The sequence below is a fragment of the Vanellus vanellus genome, assembly GCF_965231255.1.
Source record: "Vanellus vanellus genome assembly, chromosome: 27".
NCBI classification, from domain to species: Eukaryota; Metazoa; Chordata; class Aves; order Charadriiformes; family Charadriidae; genus Vanellus; species Vanellus vanellus.
Genome location: NC_138932.1, coordinates 3,380,515 through 3,394,133, shown reverse-complemented (window position 1 = coordinate 3,394,133; position 13,619 = coordinate 3,380,515). Strand labels below are relative to the sequence as shown.

General features: G+C 69.6%; 2 protein-coding genes across 2 annotated transcripts; one reads left to right on the top strand and one right to left on the bottom strand.

The window, feature by feature from the left end:
* Positions 1-5,198: 5,198 nt before the first annotated feature.
* Positions 5,199-11,738, bottom strand: TRIM46 (tripartite motif containing 46). Its single transcript, XM_082495979.1, has 10 exons — positions 11,563-11,738; positions 10,407-10,662; positions 9,961-10,304; positions 9,704-9,847; positions 9,472-9,567; positions 9,077-9,330; positions 8,842-8,963; positions 6,407-6,706; positions 6,013-6,310; positions 5,199-5,867 (listed from the first exon to the last, which is right to left on the bottom strand). Exons 1-10 carry the CDS (start codon positions 11,623-11,625, stop codon positions 5,492-5,494), a joined length of 2,253 nt encoding a protein of 750 aa, XP_082352105.1. The 5' UTR covers positions 11,626-11,738; the 3' UTR covers positions 5,199-5,491.
* Positions 11,739-12,172: 434 nt separating this feature from the next.
* Positions 12,173-13,554, top strand: KRTCAP2 (keratinocyte associated protein 2). The gene is made up of 5 exons (XM_082496222.1): positions 12,173-12,250; positions 12,471-12,625; positions 12,725-12,788; positions 13,038-13,104; positions 13,361-13,554. Exons 1-5 carry the CDS (start codon positions 12,247-12,249, stop codon positions 13,479-13,481), a joined length of 411 nt encoding a protein of 136 aa, XP_082352348.1. The 5' UTR covers positions 12,173-12,246; the 3' UTR covers positions 13,482-13,554.
* The last annotated feature ends 65 nt before the right edge of the window (positions 13,555-13,619 follow it).

Sequence of the window (13,619 nt, the reverse complement as noted above, 5' to 3'; positions counted from 1 at the left end):
GCTGCCGCAGGGCTGGGCTGGTGCTTTTCGGTGCAGCCGGGGAGCTGGGCAGGTCCCTTGACCCCCGCGTTAATGGCTAATGGAGCCGGTGGGGCAGGGGATGGGTGGCCCTGGGAGCCCGCCCCACGCCAGGGAGGTGAGCCTAACTTTCACGCCTGGATGGAGCAGCGGCGCTGGGCGTGCGACCGGTGCTGGCAGACCCGGCCCGGCTCCGGGGAGCTCCACGCGACCTTGGGCGACTGCTCCTCATGCCCGGTGGTGGGCGGGGGGGGGGCTCGCTGCCTGCCCGCGCTGCCCCTTCCGGGGCTCGGCCGTGTCCTGGATGGAGCCTCGTGTCTGCCGGAGTCGGGGCATCCTTCTGCCGCGGAGGGGGAAGCGGGGTTGGGAGCAGGGCTGGGGTGGTGGTGGGGGCTGCACCCCGCATCCCACATCCCGCATCCCGCACCCCGCATCCCACATCCCGCACCCCACACCCTGCATCCCACATCCCACACCCCACATCCCGCACCCCGCATCCCGCACCCCACATCCCACAGCCCGCACCCCACATCCCACATCCCACACCCCGCATCCCACACCCCACACCCTGCATCCCACATCCTGCACCCCGCATCCCACATCCCGCACCCCACATCCCACAGCCCGCATCCCGCACCCCGCATCCCACATCCCGCACCCCGCATCCCACATCCCACACACCGCACCCCGCATCCCGCACCCTGCATCCCACATCCCGCATCCTGCATCCCGCACCCCACATCCCGCACCCCGCACCCCACATCCCACACACCGCACCCCGCATCCCGCACCCTGCCCCCCACATCCCGCATCCTGCATCCCGCACCCCACATCCCGCACCCCGCACCCCACATCCCCCCGCATCCCGCACCCCACATCCCACACCCCACACCCTGCATCCCACATCCCACACCCCGCATCCCACATCCCGCATCCCACACCCCGCACCCCACATCCCGCACCCCGCATCCCGCACCCCACATCCACACCCCACACCCTGCATCCCACATCCCACACCCCGCATCCCACATCCCGCATCCCACACCCCGCACCCCACATCCCGCACCCCGCATCCCGCACCCCACATCCACACCCCACACCCTGCATCCCACATCCCGCACCCCGCATCCCACATCCCACATCCCGCACCCCACATCCTGCACCCCACATCCCGCACCCCGCACCCCACATCCCACACCCCACACCCCACACCCTGCATCCCACATCCCACATCCCGCATCCCACACCCCGCACCCCACATCCCGCACCCCGCACCCCACATCCCACACCCCACACCCCACACCCTGCATCCCACATCCCACATCCCGCATCCCACACCCCGCACCCCACATCCCGCACCCTGCATCCCACATCCCACACCCCGCATCCCACATCCCGCATCCCACATCCCGCACCCCACATCCTGCACCCCGCACCCCGCATCCCGCACCCCACACCCTGCATCCCGCATCCCACACCCCACATCCCGCACCCCGCACCCCACATCCCACACCCCGCACCCCACATCCCGCACCCCGCACGGCAGCTCCAAAACCGGAGGGCAACGGCTCCCCTGCCAAACGATGTGGGATTCGAGGAGGGGGGAAAGGGGGCATCCCCATCCCCGTCCCGTCCCGTCCCCCCCCCGATGCGCTGTGCTCCCCCCGTGTGCCCGTGCTGCGGGCAGGGGCCGTATCCAGCTGCTCAGCTCCCTGCTCGCCCTGTTCAAATACCGGGGCCCGGGTAAATATTTACCTTTGCTCTTGCTGGGCCGGCTTATCGCGCAGGAGGAGAGGAACACGGCCGGAGCCGCTTCGCCTCCTCTGCCAGCTCCTGTGCCCGGGGAGGGGGGGGGGGGCTGGAGGGGGGGGGGCTTTGGCTGCCCGCCGTGCCCATGGCCGGAGCCGCTGCCCACCGAGCAGTGGGGGGGGGCTGCTCTTTGTGGCTGTGCGCCGGGCTGCCCGTGATGCCCGCGGCGAGGGTCCCCCCCCCGGGGTGATGCCCCCCCCATTCACCCCGCTCCCTCCCCAGGTGGCAAGCAGCAACGGCGCGGGGGCCGGCACCTTCACCTACACCAACCCCGCCGCCACCTCCGACAACCTCTGAGGGACGCGCCGGGACGGAGGGCAGCCGCCGAGGGGAGGGGGCGGCCGCAGCCCCCCCCGTTCCCAGGGGAGCAGCATCCCCCGGTGCTGCTTGGCCCCTCGCCGCGGGCAGCGGGAGCCGGATGGTTCTGGAGGAGCCGGAATTCGTGCGCATGACAGAACTGGACGAACAAAGATTCGGGGCGGGAGGGAGCGTTCCCTGCATCCCCTGGCCCCCACGCTCGCTGTGGGTGGGGGGGCCGAGCTTGCACACCCCCCCCTTGCGCTCGCCCCTGGGGGTTCAATTGCTCTTTCAGTGATGTTATTTTATATAAATATATATACGGGGTGTCGGGGCTCGGCCCGGCAGGGAAGCGGGGTGGCAGGTCCGTGGCCGTGGTATATTTATCGCATTTCACAATAAAAAGATGGGTGCAGTCGGGTGCCGTGCACCGTGATGCCACGGCGGCTCTCCCGGCGCGCCGGGTGCCTCCCTGGGGGGAGTGACTCCCCTTCCGACCCGGCGGCTGGTGGGACATCCCCGGCACGGCCATCACCCACCCGGGTGAGCTCAGCTTGGGGGGGCCGCTCTCGTTTCTCAGCCCGGGCAAACTTGGGGGTGACGCCGGGGTTGTTTCTCGCTCGCTGTCACTGTACCTACAGTTTGTTGGGTGCGGGTGATGTCCCCGTCCCCTTTGTCCCCCTGGGTGTGACCGTATCCTGCCAGGACACCTCGTGCCCACATCCCTCCCGCAATCTCAGTTTCTGTCTCGTGAGCAAACGGGTCTCATTCGACACAACCGGTTATCCCGCGGCTGCACAAACGGCGGGTAAAGGTGTCGACGGGGCAGTAAAGCAGCGGGGTGAGCCCCGTGGGGGCCGTAGGTGCATCGCTGGCGTGCACAGCGGTGTCCGAGCCCCCGCTCCCCTCCCCTGCCTGCTCCGGGCTCGGGATCCTCCAACCGCCGGGTGAGCCCCGAAAAGGCTTTGGGGGACGCCAGGAGGAAGGGGAGGGGGATAGGGCTGTGCCGAGGGGCAGCCGGGTGGCCCCAGCGGGGCTGGGGACCCAAGCGGGACCCGGTGTGCCCGGCACGGGGCCATGTGCCGGGCTGTGCCGGGGTGTGAGCCTCAGGGCCGGCCATGCCCTGAACAGGGGTGGTGGCCCCCCGGCAGTCCCGGTTTGGGGCTGGGCCCGCACTGGGGGCTGGGAGGGTTTTGGCAACCACTGAAAAGCCAGAAAAACAAGGAAACAAACCTTCCCCGAAGAAATCCCGTGTGTGCCCAGGCGCGGGGCCAGCCGCTTTGCCGGGAACCAGCCCCCGGCCCGGCCCGGTGGCGTGTGGCTAGTGGGCACCTCGGCCACGGCACGTGGGCTCTGGGTGGGGGACGCGGCTGTGCCGGCTGCCGGGGAGCCCTGGCATGTGCCAGGAGGTGCTCGGGCTGTGCCGGGGTATGGGCGAGGGGCTGGGGGGGGGGCAGGGGGGGGTCTGGGGTCGGGGCTGCCTGGCAAGAGCGGGTGATGCAAGTCCCGACGCCGGTGGTGGGGTGGTGGGTGCAATGGAGGTGGGGGCGGGGGGGGGAAGGATCTGCCGCTTTTGGTTTTCCATTCCTTGCCGATAACCGGAGTTGCCAACAGCAACGGTGAAACCCAACAGCCTTCCAGCCCGGCAGGCGCGGGGACGGGGGGCTATGGGGACGGGGGGCTGTGGGGATGGGGATGCCCCCCCGCCCCCCACCGCAGCCCTGCTGCCAGCCGGGAACGGGGCTGTGTGTGCCCAGGGCAGGGCCCTACGGGGTGCGGGGGGGGGGCTGCTGCCGCCTGGGGCTGGGCAGGGCTGTGTGTGCCCCCCCTCGCACCCCCCGGCCCTGGGCAGGGCCCGCAGGAATCGAAACCAGCGCCTGGGCTGGGCCCTACAAAGAGCTGCCTGTTTGCCCGGCCACCGTCACCCCAAACCGGGGTGGAGGGGGGGGGAACGGGTGTACCTTGGGGACAGACACCAGCTCAGGGTGGGGGGAACGGGACCCCGACCCCACACGTGGCTCCTCCGCCTGCCCCATCGCTTCCCACGGGATGGGGGTACCCGGGTTGAGGCGGAGGGGGTGTCCAGCCCCCATTACCCACCCCACAAGGATGCCCCGCTGCCTAGCAGCCCCCCAAGCCTGGACACCCCCACTGATGCTATAGGGTTTTTTTTTTTCTCGGCAGTGGTCCAGGACCCCCCCCCCAACACCCGAGGACGGGGCGACAGCGGCCACGTGGATGAAGGCAGAGCGCGGGCAGGGACCGGACACGTCAGCACTGCCCAGGCGGCTCCGGGTCCTCGCCCGGGCAGGACTGGCCCCTGCTGGCACAGCCCGAAGGACAGCACAGCCCCACGGCCACGCCACCGCGCACCCTGGCCCCGGCCAGCACCCCACAGCCCCCCCCCGCCGGTGCTCCCCGCGGGGCTCGGGAGGAGTCTGGCATTGCAGTTTATTGTAGGAAACCATGAAAATACAGCAAATGTAACAGAACCCAGGAGAAACTACAGCAGCTCGGACGGATCCCGGCATGGGACCGCTGGCACAGGTCCCCGTAGTGGATGGTGGCCCCGCGCAGCTCCCGGCCGGGTCCGATCCCAACCCCACGGCCCCAGCCCACCCCGGCGGCATGTGGTTTGGCACTGAGTGGCGTAACGGGGGCCTGGCGTGTCCCTCCGGAGCGCAGGTAGGGCTGACCGAGCCCGTGGGTCCCCTGGGGACACGGCAGAGCAGCCAGCGGTGCTCTGCAGTCCCACGGGACAGCGGGGGCACCGAGGACCCACAGCCCGGCAGCCTGCGGAAGGGACGCGGTGGCGGCCGTGCCTGGCCGTGATGGCTACGCCCGGCCGTGGTGGCTATACCCGGCCCCGGTGGCTGTGCCCGGCCACGGTGCCGCAGGCGGGGTGAGCCGCATTGAAAATGAGCCGTTTTTAAAAAAAAAGTCTTCACACCTCCTTCCAGCCCAGCCTCCCCCCCCCGCCCTCTCTCCCCCAGCCCAACTTGCCTCCCCCACCCCTGCCAGCACCCAACCGCTCCCCCCCCCACCGTCACCCCCACCGTCGCCTGCCGCCCCCCCCCTCCCCACGCAGCCCCACGTCCCGCTCGCACCCCCTCCCTGGTCCGTCTCTAGGGCTGACCCTCCGCCCAGCCCTGCCCGCGGCCTCGAGCCAAGCTGAGGAAAGGGACAGGCGGATGGAAAGAGGAGGGGACGGCAGAGCCGCCCCCGTCCACCCCCATCCCGCAAAACAAACGCCTGACCTGGCTCCTCGCTGTGCTCTGCTCCCTGCTCGCCCCTGTCCCCCCCCCCTGGAGCTCCCTGGGCAATCGGGGGTCACAGCCGGCACGCGTATGGGGAGCACGGGCACAGCTCAGTCCAGCTTTGCGAAGCCCCCGATGGTCACTTTACGCTCCTGCTTGTTGGCCACCAGCTCCTGGAGATGCAGGGCACCTCCTCCGATGAAGCAGAAGGCAGGGCAGACGGGCCCCGAGCAGTCCACGCCGCACTCCCAGAGCTCACGGAAGGAGACGGCGTCGTAGAAGCTCACCTTGCCCTGCTCGTAGTCCAGGCAGATGCCGATGCGCGGGGGCAGGGGCACGGTGCAGCCGTTGGGGTCACGAGAGGTGAGCGCCGACCCGTGCGAGAGCAAGATCTTGCCCATGCCGATGGTGAGGAAGGCGTAGGGCGGGGGCGCCTCCACCGTCGTGTCCTCCGCCCCGCTGTCGTGGCCGCTGTCGGGGTCGTACCTGCGGTGGGGGGGGACTGGTGAGTCCCGGCAGGGACACGGGACGGACGGGCTGGGGCTCCCCTCCGCGCCCCAGAGCCGGTGCCCGGCGAGGAAGCACGGGAACAGGCGGAGGACCCCCCTGAACCCACGGAGAGCCTGCTCACCTGGGGCTCACCACGTCCTGCGGCACCTGGAACCATTCCTGCAGCTTGCTCTCCAGCCCCACGCCCACCTTGACCAGGTAGGAACTGGGGTCCACGCAGCAAGCCCAGTAGCTCTTGCCCTGCGTGATGGCCACGTCGCCGATGACCAGGTCGATGGAGAGGTGGCAGCTGGTCATCAGGCGCTCGGCGGCGAAGAGCATGGGGATGCCGGGGACGCTGCGCACGGCGCGCTGGTCCTTGCTGATGGCCAGCCGGTCCCGGTTGAAGCCCCAGCGGTTGTCCAGGAAGAAGTTGAGGACTGCAGGGAGAAGGAGAGGAGGGTCGGTGAGAAGGACGGCGCAAGCGGCCGGCAGGGTGGCCCGGCTCGGTGCTCCGAGCCCCCGGCACCCCTCACCTGGGGCGGGCGGCGTGTGCAGGTAGATGTCTTCGCTGTACTCCCCGAAGCCCGCCTTGTTGCAGCCCTTCACCCGGAGCACGTAGACGCTATCGGTGTCCAGGTACTCCACGAGGGCGCTGGTGCCACGCACCTCCTCCCGCCGCTGCCACAGCTTCAGCCCCTTGGCCTTGGTGTCCGTCTTGCGGTACTCCACCGTGTAGTGCCAGGCGGGCGGCGAGTGCTGCGGCAGCCGCCAGCACAGGAAGATCTGGTCGTAGGCGTAGGTGCGCTGCGTGTCGATGACGGGGGCCTCGGGCGCTGCGGGGAGAGGCACCGGCGGGCATCAGGCAGCATCCCCCCCCCCGACAGGCGGGGAGGCGGCCAGACGCAGGGAGGGGGCATTCCGGACGGACGCACGGACGCACAACCAGCAGGAGTCTAGGGGGATCTGACTGCGGAGACCGTGTGTAGGCACCAGAGGAGAGCGAGAGTCGGGGAGACAGAGGAGCTCGCTGCTGTGGGGCTCCAGGGACCAGACAGGCTGAGTGCAAGTCGGGGAGGGAGGAGAGAGAGAGAGAGAGAGAGAAAGAGAGAGGATGGAGGCAGCAGGAGAGGAGGAGGGGAGGAGATGGGGATGGCGGGGCGGTGTGAAGGTGCCGGCGGCACGGTGGGAGCGGGGAGGCAAGGGGGGGTGGAGACATGAGGGCATGGCAGGAGGAAGCAGGGCAAGGAGGGGAGGGAAATGGGGCGAGGAAGGGGGACGGAAATGGGGCAAAGAGGGGGAAAGAAGTGGGGTGAGAAGGGGTGGGAATGGGGCGAGGAAGGGGACGGAAATGGGGCGAGGAAGGGGGACGGAAATGGGGCGAGGAAGGGGAGGGAAATGGGGCAAAGAGGGGGAAAGAAGTGGGGTGAGAAGGGGTGGAAATGGGGCGAGGAAGGGGACGGAAATGGGGCGAGAAAGGGGAGGGAAAAGGGGTGAGAAAGGGGAGGGAAAAGGGGCGAGGAAGGGGAGGGAAAAGGGGCGAGGAAGGGGAGGGAAATGGGGCGAGGAAGGGGAGGGAAATGGGGCGAGGAAGGGGAGGGAAAAGGGGCGAGGAAGGGGAGGGAAATGGGGCGAGGAAGGGGACGGAAATGGGGCAAAGAGGGGGAAAGAAGTGGGGTGAGAAGGGGTGGAAATGGGGTGAGGAAGGGGACGGAAATGGGGCGAGGAAGGGGGACGGAAATGGGGCGAGGAAGGGGGACGGAAATGGGGCGAGGAAGGGGACGGAAATGGGGCGAGGAAGGGGACGGAAATGGGGTGAGAAGGGGACGGAAATGGGGCGAGGAAGGGGACGGAAATGGGGCGAGGAAGGGGACGGAAATGGGGTGAGAGGGAGAAAGAAGTGGGGTGAGAAGGGGTGGAAATGGGGCGAGGAAGGGGGACGGAAATGGGGCGAGGAAGGGGACGGAAATGGGGCGAGGAAGGGGACGGAAATGGGGCAAAGGGGGAAAGAAGTGGGGTGAGAAGGGGTAGAAATGAGGTGAGGAAGGGGAGGGAAAAGGGGTGAGAAAGGGGAAGGAAAAGGGGTGAGAAAGGGGGGGAAATGGGGCGAGGAAGGGGACGGAAATGGGGCGAGGAAGGGGACGGAAATGGGGCAAAGAGGGAGTAAGAAGTGGGGTGAGAAGGGGTGGAAATGGGGCGAGGAAGGGGACGGAAATAGGGCAAGAAAGGGGATGGAAACGGGGCGAGCAGGGTGACAGAAGTGGGGCGAGAGGATGACAGAAGTGAGATGAGGAAGTGGACAGAAATGGGGTGAGGAAGGGGACGGAAATGGGGCACGGAGAAGGACGGGAGGGCAGGAGGAGAGGCAGCAGATGGAGCGGGAGGGCAGAGCCACCGCCTGCGGGCAGGATGGGGATGGAGGATGGCGGCGGAGCGGGGCCGGGGCGGGAGCGGGGATGGAGGGATGGGACAGAGAGAGCGGGGCCGGCTCTGGGGCAGGGATGTGACTTGCCTCAGTTACTTCGGTGACGACTCAGCAGCGGCCGCAGCCTATAAACAAAGAGAGGTAGAAGCAGGTCTGAAAAGTGTTGGCAGCGGGTCCGGCAGGGCCACGCGGCTCCTGCCCTGCGGGGAAGCGCCTGCCCTGCAGCGGGGCAGCCTCCGCTCCGTACTCACCCTCCGGCGCTCCTGCTGCCCTTACCTGGCACCGTGGCCCTGCCTGTCCTGCCCGCTGGCCCGGCCGCCCTGGCACAGGGCAGGGCAGGGGCAGGGATCGCTTTGGGGGCTGCTGGGGCGGGGGGCCGTCCCTGACTGGGAAGGGGGACCGGCAGATCCGCGAGCGCCCACCCGAGCGCAGCCCTCCGGGGCCGGGGCTGAGCTCCGGCTCCGAGGCGGGCAGGGAACCGCTCTGCCCACGGGGGCTGCACCTCCGCACGGGGCACAGCCGGTGTCCGGGTCCCGCTGCTTTTACCTCGGATGAAGGCCAGGTCGGTGAGCAGCTTCAGCTCCCTGCTGACGTCCAGCTGGAAGTGGCTGAAAGAAGCCGTGGCCGCAGGACGGAAGCTCTGCAGCGAGTCGGTGGCCCTGAGGATCCTGCGGTACCGGAGAGCAGAGATGTCAGGATGGTACCGCAGTGGCCACCTTGGGCGCCGGAGGACCCTGACCTCCTCCTTTATGCCCACGAGGGTCCCCGCAGCCCCCGGTACCTGTTGTGCAGCTGCTTGGCAGCCTGGACAAAGCAGGGGTGGTCGGTCTCCTTCAGCACCTCCTGAGCGTAGCCCACCATGCCCGAGTTCTCCAGCATGGCCTGGTGCTCCTGGATCTGGCAGCGCAGGCTGGCCAGCCGCTCCTGCTGGCACTCCTCGATCGCCTGCAGCAGGGTGGCCCGCTTCTCCTCCAGCATGGCGCACAGCCCCTGGATCAGCTGCGACACCTCCTCCTTGGCCTGCGAGCCGTTCACCTGCCGAGCACGGCAGGGTCAGCGTGCCGCACACCCCCACCCCACCCCCGGGACAGAGAGAGGACCCATCTGGTGGTGCCGCCACCGCCACCACCCCACCAAGGGACAGCTCAGGGACAGGCAGACACCTTCCGCCCTCACCTCTGTGTGCTTCACCGTCTCCTCCAGCTCGGCAATCTGGGTCTGCACCGTGTCCTGGCTGCTCAGGATGTAGGCGAGGCTCTTCGTCAGCTTCTCCTGCAGGGAAGGAGGTGAGGTGAGGCTCCGGCAACCCCCACGTCCCTCACCTGCGCACCCCATCTGCGCCGGGGCTCCGCCGGGGTCCCCAATTCCTCCCCTCGCTGCCCCAAGCGTGGTCCCTCGCGGTCCTTACCCTGAGGGCCTGGTAGGCGCTGAGCACCGGGGTGATCTTGTGGCTGGTGTGAGTGCGTCGCACGCGGCAGAGCTGGCACACCAACCGCTGGCAGGTCTTGCAGTAGTGAGTCACCTCCTCCTTATGCTCCGGGCACATCAGCCCCTGCGCGGGCACAGGGGAGCTCAGCGGGGGTCCTCCAGGGTGTCCATCCATCCCCCCCCCAGCACCCGTAAAACCCCGAGCAGGGAAGGAAAACCCCGAGGGGGAGACCGTACCTTGGGGCGGAAGGTGAGGGTGGGGGGCGTGGGCTCGTGTTGGGCTTTCTGGGTGCCCCAGGGGTGGTAGAGCTTGAAGCACTCGTTGCAGAAGCTGGACTTGCACTCGGTGCAGCCCTTGGTGGCCTCCAGCTGCGGGGGTTTGCAGAACTGGCACATGATGGCGGCGCTGATGTTGATGGTCTGGCGGTAACGCTCCACCACCCGCTCCAGCGTCAGGTTGCGGAAGAGGCTGCCCAGACCCCGTTCGCCCAGGTCCACGTCCCGCTGGCAAGCCGGGCAGGGGAAGCTGACGGTCTGGGGGTGCACGGTGCCCCGCTTGCGCCCCGGGTACGTGCCGAAGCCTGCGAGAGGGAGACAGAGAGGGCGTCAGGGCGGGCACAGCACCCCAGGGCCGCTCGGCCCTCCCGCGGGGACCCCGTCTCCATCCCCTCCGGCCGACCCACCTGATTTCAGAAGGCGGTCGAGGCGGTCGGGCTTGGGGACGGCCCGGCGTCCCAGGCGGGGGCTGCGGGTGGCGGGGGTGGCGGCGGGCGAGGAGGGCTCGGAGGTGGGGTCGCAGCAGAGGTAGCCGTGCTGCAGCAGCACCTCGCTGGCGCAGACGTGGCAGACGTTGTGCGCGCAGGGCAGGGCCAGGGGCTGCTTGTACATCTCCTTGCACACCGGGCAGACCAGTTCCCGCTCCATGTTCTTCATGCTGGTCTGGGGAGAGAGGGGGGAGCGTCACCCACCACCTACAGGACTGGGGTCACAACAGCGACCGGGATCGGGGCCGGGACCAGAAGCAGGGCCAGGATTAGGACCAGCACTGGGACCGGCACCAGGATGGGGACCAGGGCTGCCGCTGGGATGGGGATTGGGGCTGGGGCCAGCACCAGGGCCAGGACCAGGACCAGCACTGGGACCAGAGCCAGCACCAGCACCAAGTCTGTGATCAGGCCTGGGAACAGCACCAGCGCCAGGGCCAGGACCAGGACCAGCAGTGGGACCAGAGCTGGGATGGGGACCAGAACCAGCACCAGGATCGGGACCAGCACTGGGACCGGCACCAGGATGGGGACCAGGGCTGCCGCTGGGGTGGGGATTGGGGCTGGGGCCAGCACCGGGGCCAGGACCAGTCCCGGGAGGAGCAGCACGGTCAGGATGAGGGCAGAACTGGGACCAACACCGGGATGGGGACCGGGGCCGGGATGGGGATTGCGGCTGGGGCCAGCACCGGGGCCAGGATCGGGACCAGCACTGGGACCAGGGCCAGGATCGGGTCGGGCACCAGGATCGGAGCCAAAATGGGGACCGGCCCCTCTGCCCACGGGTGTGCGGGCAGCCCCCGGTGCGGGGGAGGGGTGGGGGGGGGGTGGGGGGTCGGTACCGGCCTTCCCCGGGGATCGCCGCCCGCGGCCCCAGGCCCGGTGGGTCGGGACGCGGGTCCGAGGCCTCGCCGCGGCCTGCCCGGCCCTCAAGGGCACCCCCGCCATGCCGCCCGCCCCCGCCACCGGGATCCCGCCGCGTTGCCATGGCGACGCCGGTACCGGGGGACCCCGGCCCTGCCGCCCCGCTGTGCCCCCCCCCCCTCCGCCGCCTCCGCCGCCGTGGGCCGCTCACGCTGATGCGGACGAGCGCGTCCATGATGGAGGTGAAGGTCTGCAGGTCCTCGCCTTCGGCCATGGCTCCGCGTCCGCTCCCGGCGCCGGTTCCCGCGGCGGCGGCGGCGGCAGCAGCGGCGGCCGCGGATGCCCCGGTCTGTTGCAGGGAGCGGCGGAGCCGGGGGGAGGGCGGGGGGCGGCGGCGCGCATGCTCGGCGGGACCCGCCCCGGCGGCGGCGGTGAGGGGGGGGCGGCGGCACCGGGAGGCTCCCGCCGAGCCCCCGCCTCCCCCCCCCCGCCGGGCCCGTGCGGACGGCAGCGTGGCTAGGGGAGCGGCGCCCGGGGGTGGACCCCGGGGCGGGTTGAGCGGGGCGCCAGGAGAGGGCGCCGGGGTCGTTACCGGGGCTGCAGGGGGGGGGGGGTGGTCTCGGTCCCCGCCCCCGCCCCCGGGGCCGCCCGCTGCGTCGCTCCCCGCCGCCAGGGGGCGCGCGAACCGGCGGGGCCCGCCGCGCCGCGCCCGACCGCCAGGGGGCGCCCGAGCCCGCCGGAGCGCTGCGCCCGCGGGGCGGGGCGGGGACATCCGCGCATGCGCACTGCCTCCCCCGCCGCGCCTGCTGCCGTGTCCCTTTCCCGGCGCGGCCGCAGTGCGCCTGCGCAGAACGGCGGCAGCGGGACGGGGCCGGGGGCGACGCCGCGGGGCACCATGGGTAACGGGGGACGGGGCGGGATGGGGATGGGGAGGCCGAGGCCCGGGGGGCGGCCGGGGCATGGGAGGATGAGGGCCGGGGCGGGGCCCGGGGCCGGCCGGGGCATGAGGGGATGAGAGGTGGGCCGCGGGGCGGCCGGGCTCTGCGGGAAGGCCTGGGCCCGGGGGAAGGCCTCGGCCCCGCGGTGCCGGTGGCCGTGCTGAGGCGTCGCCGGCCCCAGCCGTAGGCACGGGCACCTCCCTGGCGCTCTCCTCGCTGCTCTCGCTGCTGCTCTTTGCCGGCATGCAGATGTACAGCCGGCAGCTGGCCTCCACCGAGTGGTTGACCATCCAGGGCGGGCTGCTGGGCTCCGCGCTCTTCCTCTGCTCCCTCACCGTATCCTTTGGGGTGGCGGGAACCGGGACAGGGGCAGTGGTGGGGAGCGGGGCTGGGGGGTCAGCAGTGGCCCGTTCTGTTCCTTAACTCTCCGGCCAGGCCTTCAACAACCTGGAGAACCTCGTCTTCGGCAAGGGCTTCCAGGCCAAGATCTTCCCCGAGAGTAAGTGCTGTGGAGGGACGGGAGGAGGGGGAACATGCCGGCTGTGCCAGGTTTGCGAAGGGCCCGTGGCGTGGCCCTGCCCCGGGCGTTGCTCTGCCTGTGGGGCCAAAGAGTCCCAGCCCTGCCTGGGAGCAGTTCCCCCCCCCATGCTGTGGGTAGGTTTATCCTGTGGCGCCGTCCCCTGCTCCTCTGAGGACATCTTGGGGCAGCGTGGCTGCGTCTTTTATCTCTCTTGTCTTTCTCCTGCAGTCCTCACCTGCCTCTTGCTGGCTCTCTTTGCCTCCGGCCTCATTCACCGAGTCTGTGTGACCACCTGGTAAGTCCAGAGCCTGCCCGGGAGGTTGGGCACCAACTGTTGTGCCGCTGCAGCTGCTGCTGGGGCCCCTGATGGCTTGTGCTTGCCATTGGGAGGGGAACAGGGCACCGGGTAGGGCTAAGGCTGGCAGGGGACCCCCAGGGCAGCAGTGTCAGGCATCGCAGTGCAGGGGGATCAAAGGGGAAGGTGTCAGTTTTGCCCTGGTGTGTTCCTGCCTGCCGGCAGCTTGAGCAGCTTCTTCTCTTCTTTCCTACAGCCTCATCTTCTCCATGATCGGCCTCTACTACATCAACAAGATCTCTTCCACTCTCTACCAGTCCGCAGCACCCGTTGCCGCTCCCACCAAGGCTGTCGGCAAAGGCAGGAAGAGAAATTGATGTCCGGGCAGCCCCCAACCCCCGCAGGCCCTTCCCGGGGCTCCCACCCCCCTAATAAAGCCATTTCTTTATAGCTGGGTTTGGTTTCTCCGCTGTCTTGCAGCCCGGCTGTGCACCGCTACAGCTGAGAGCAATCCC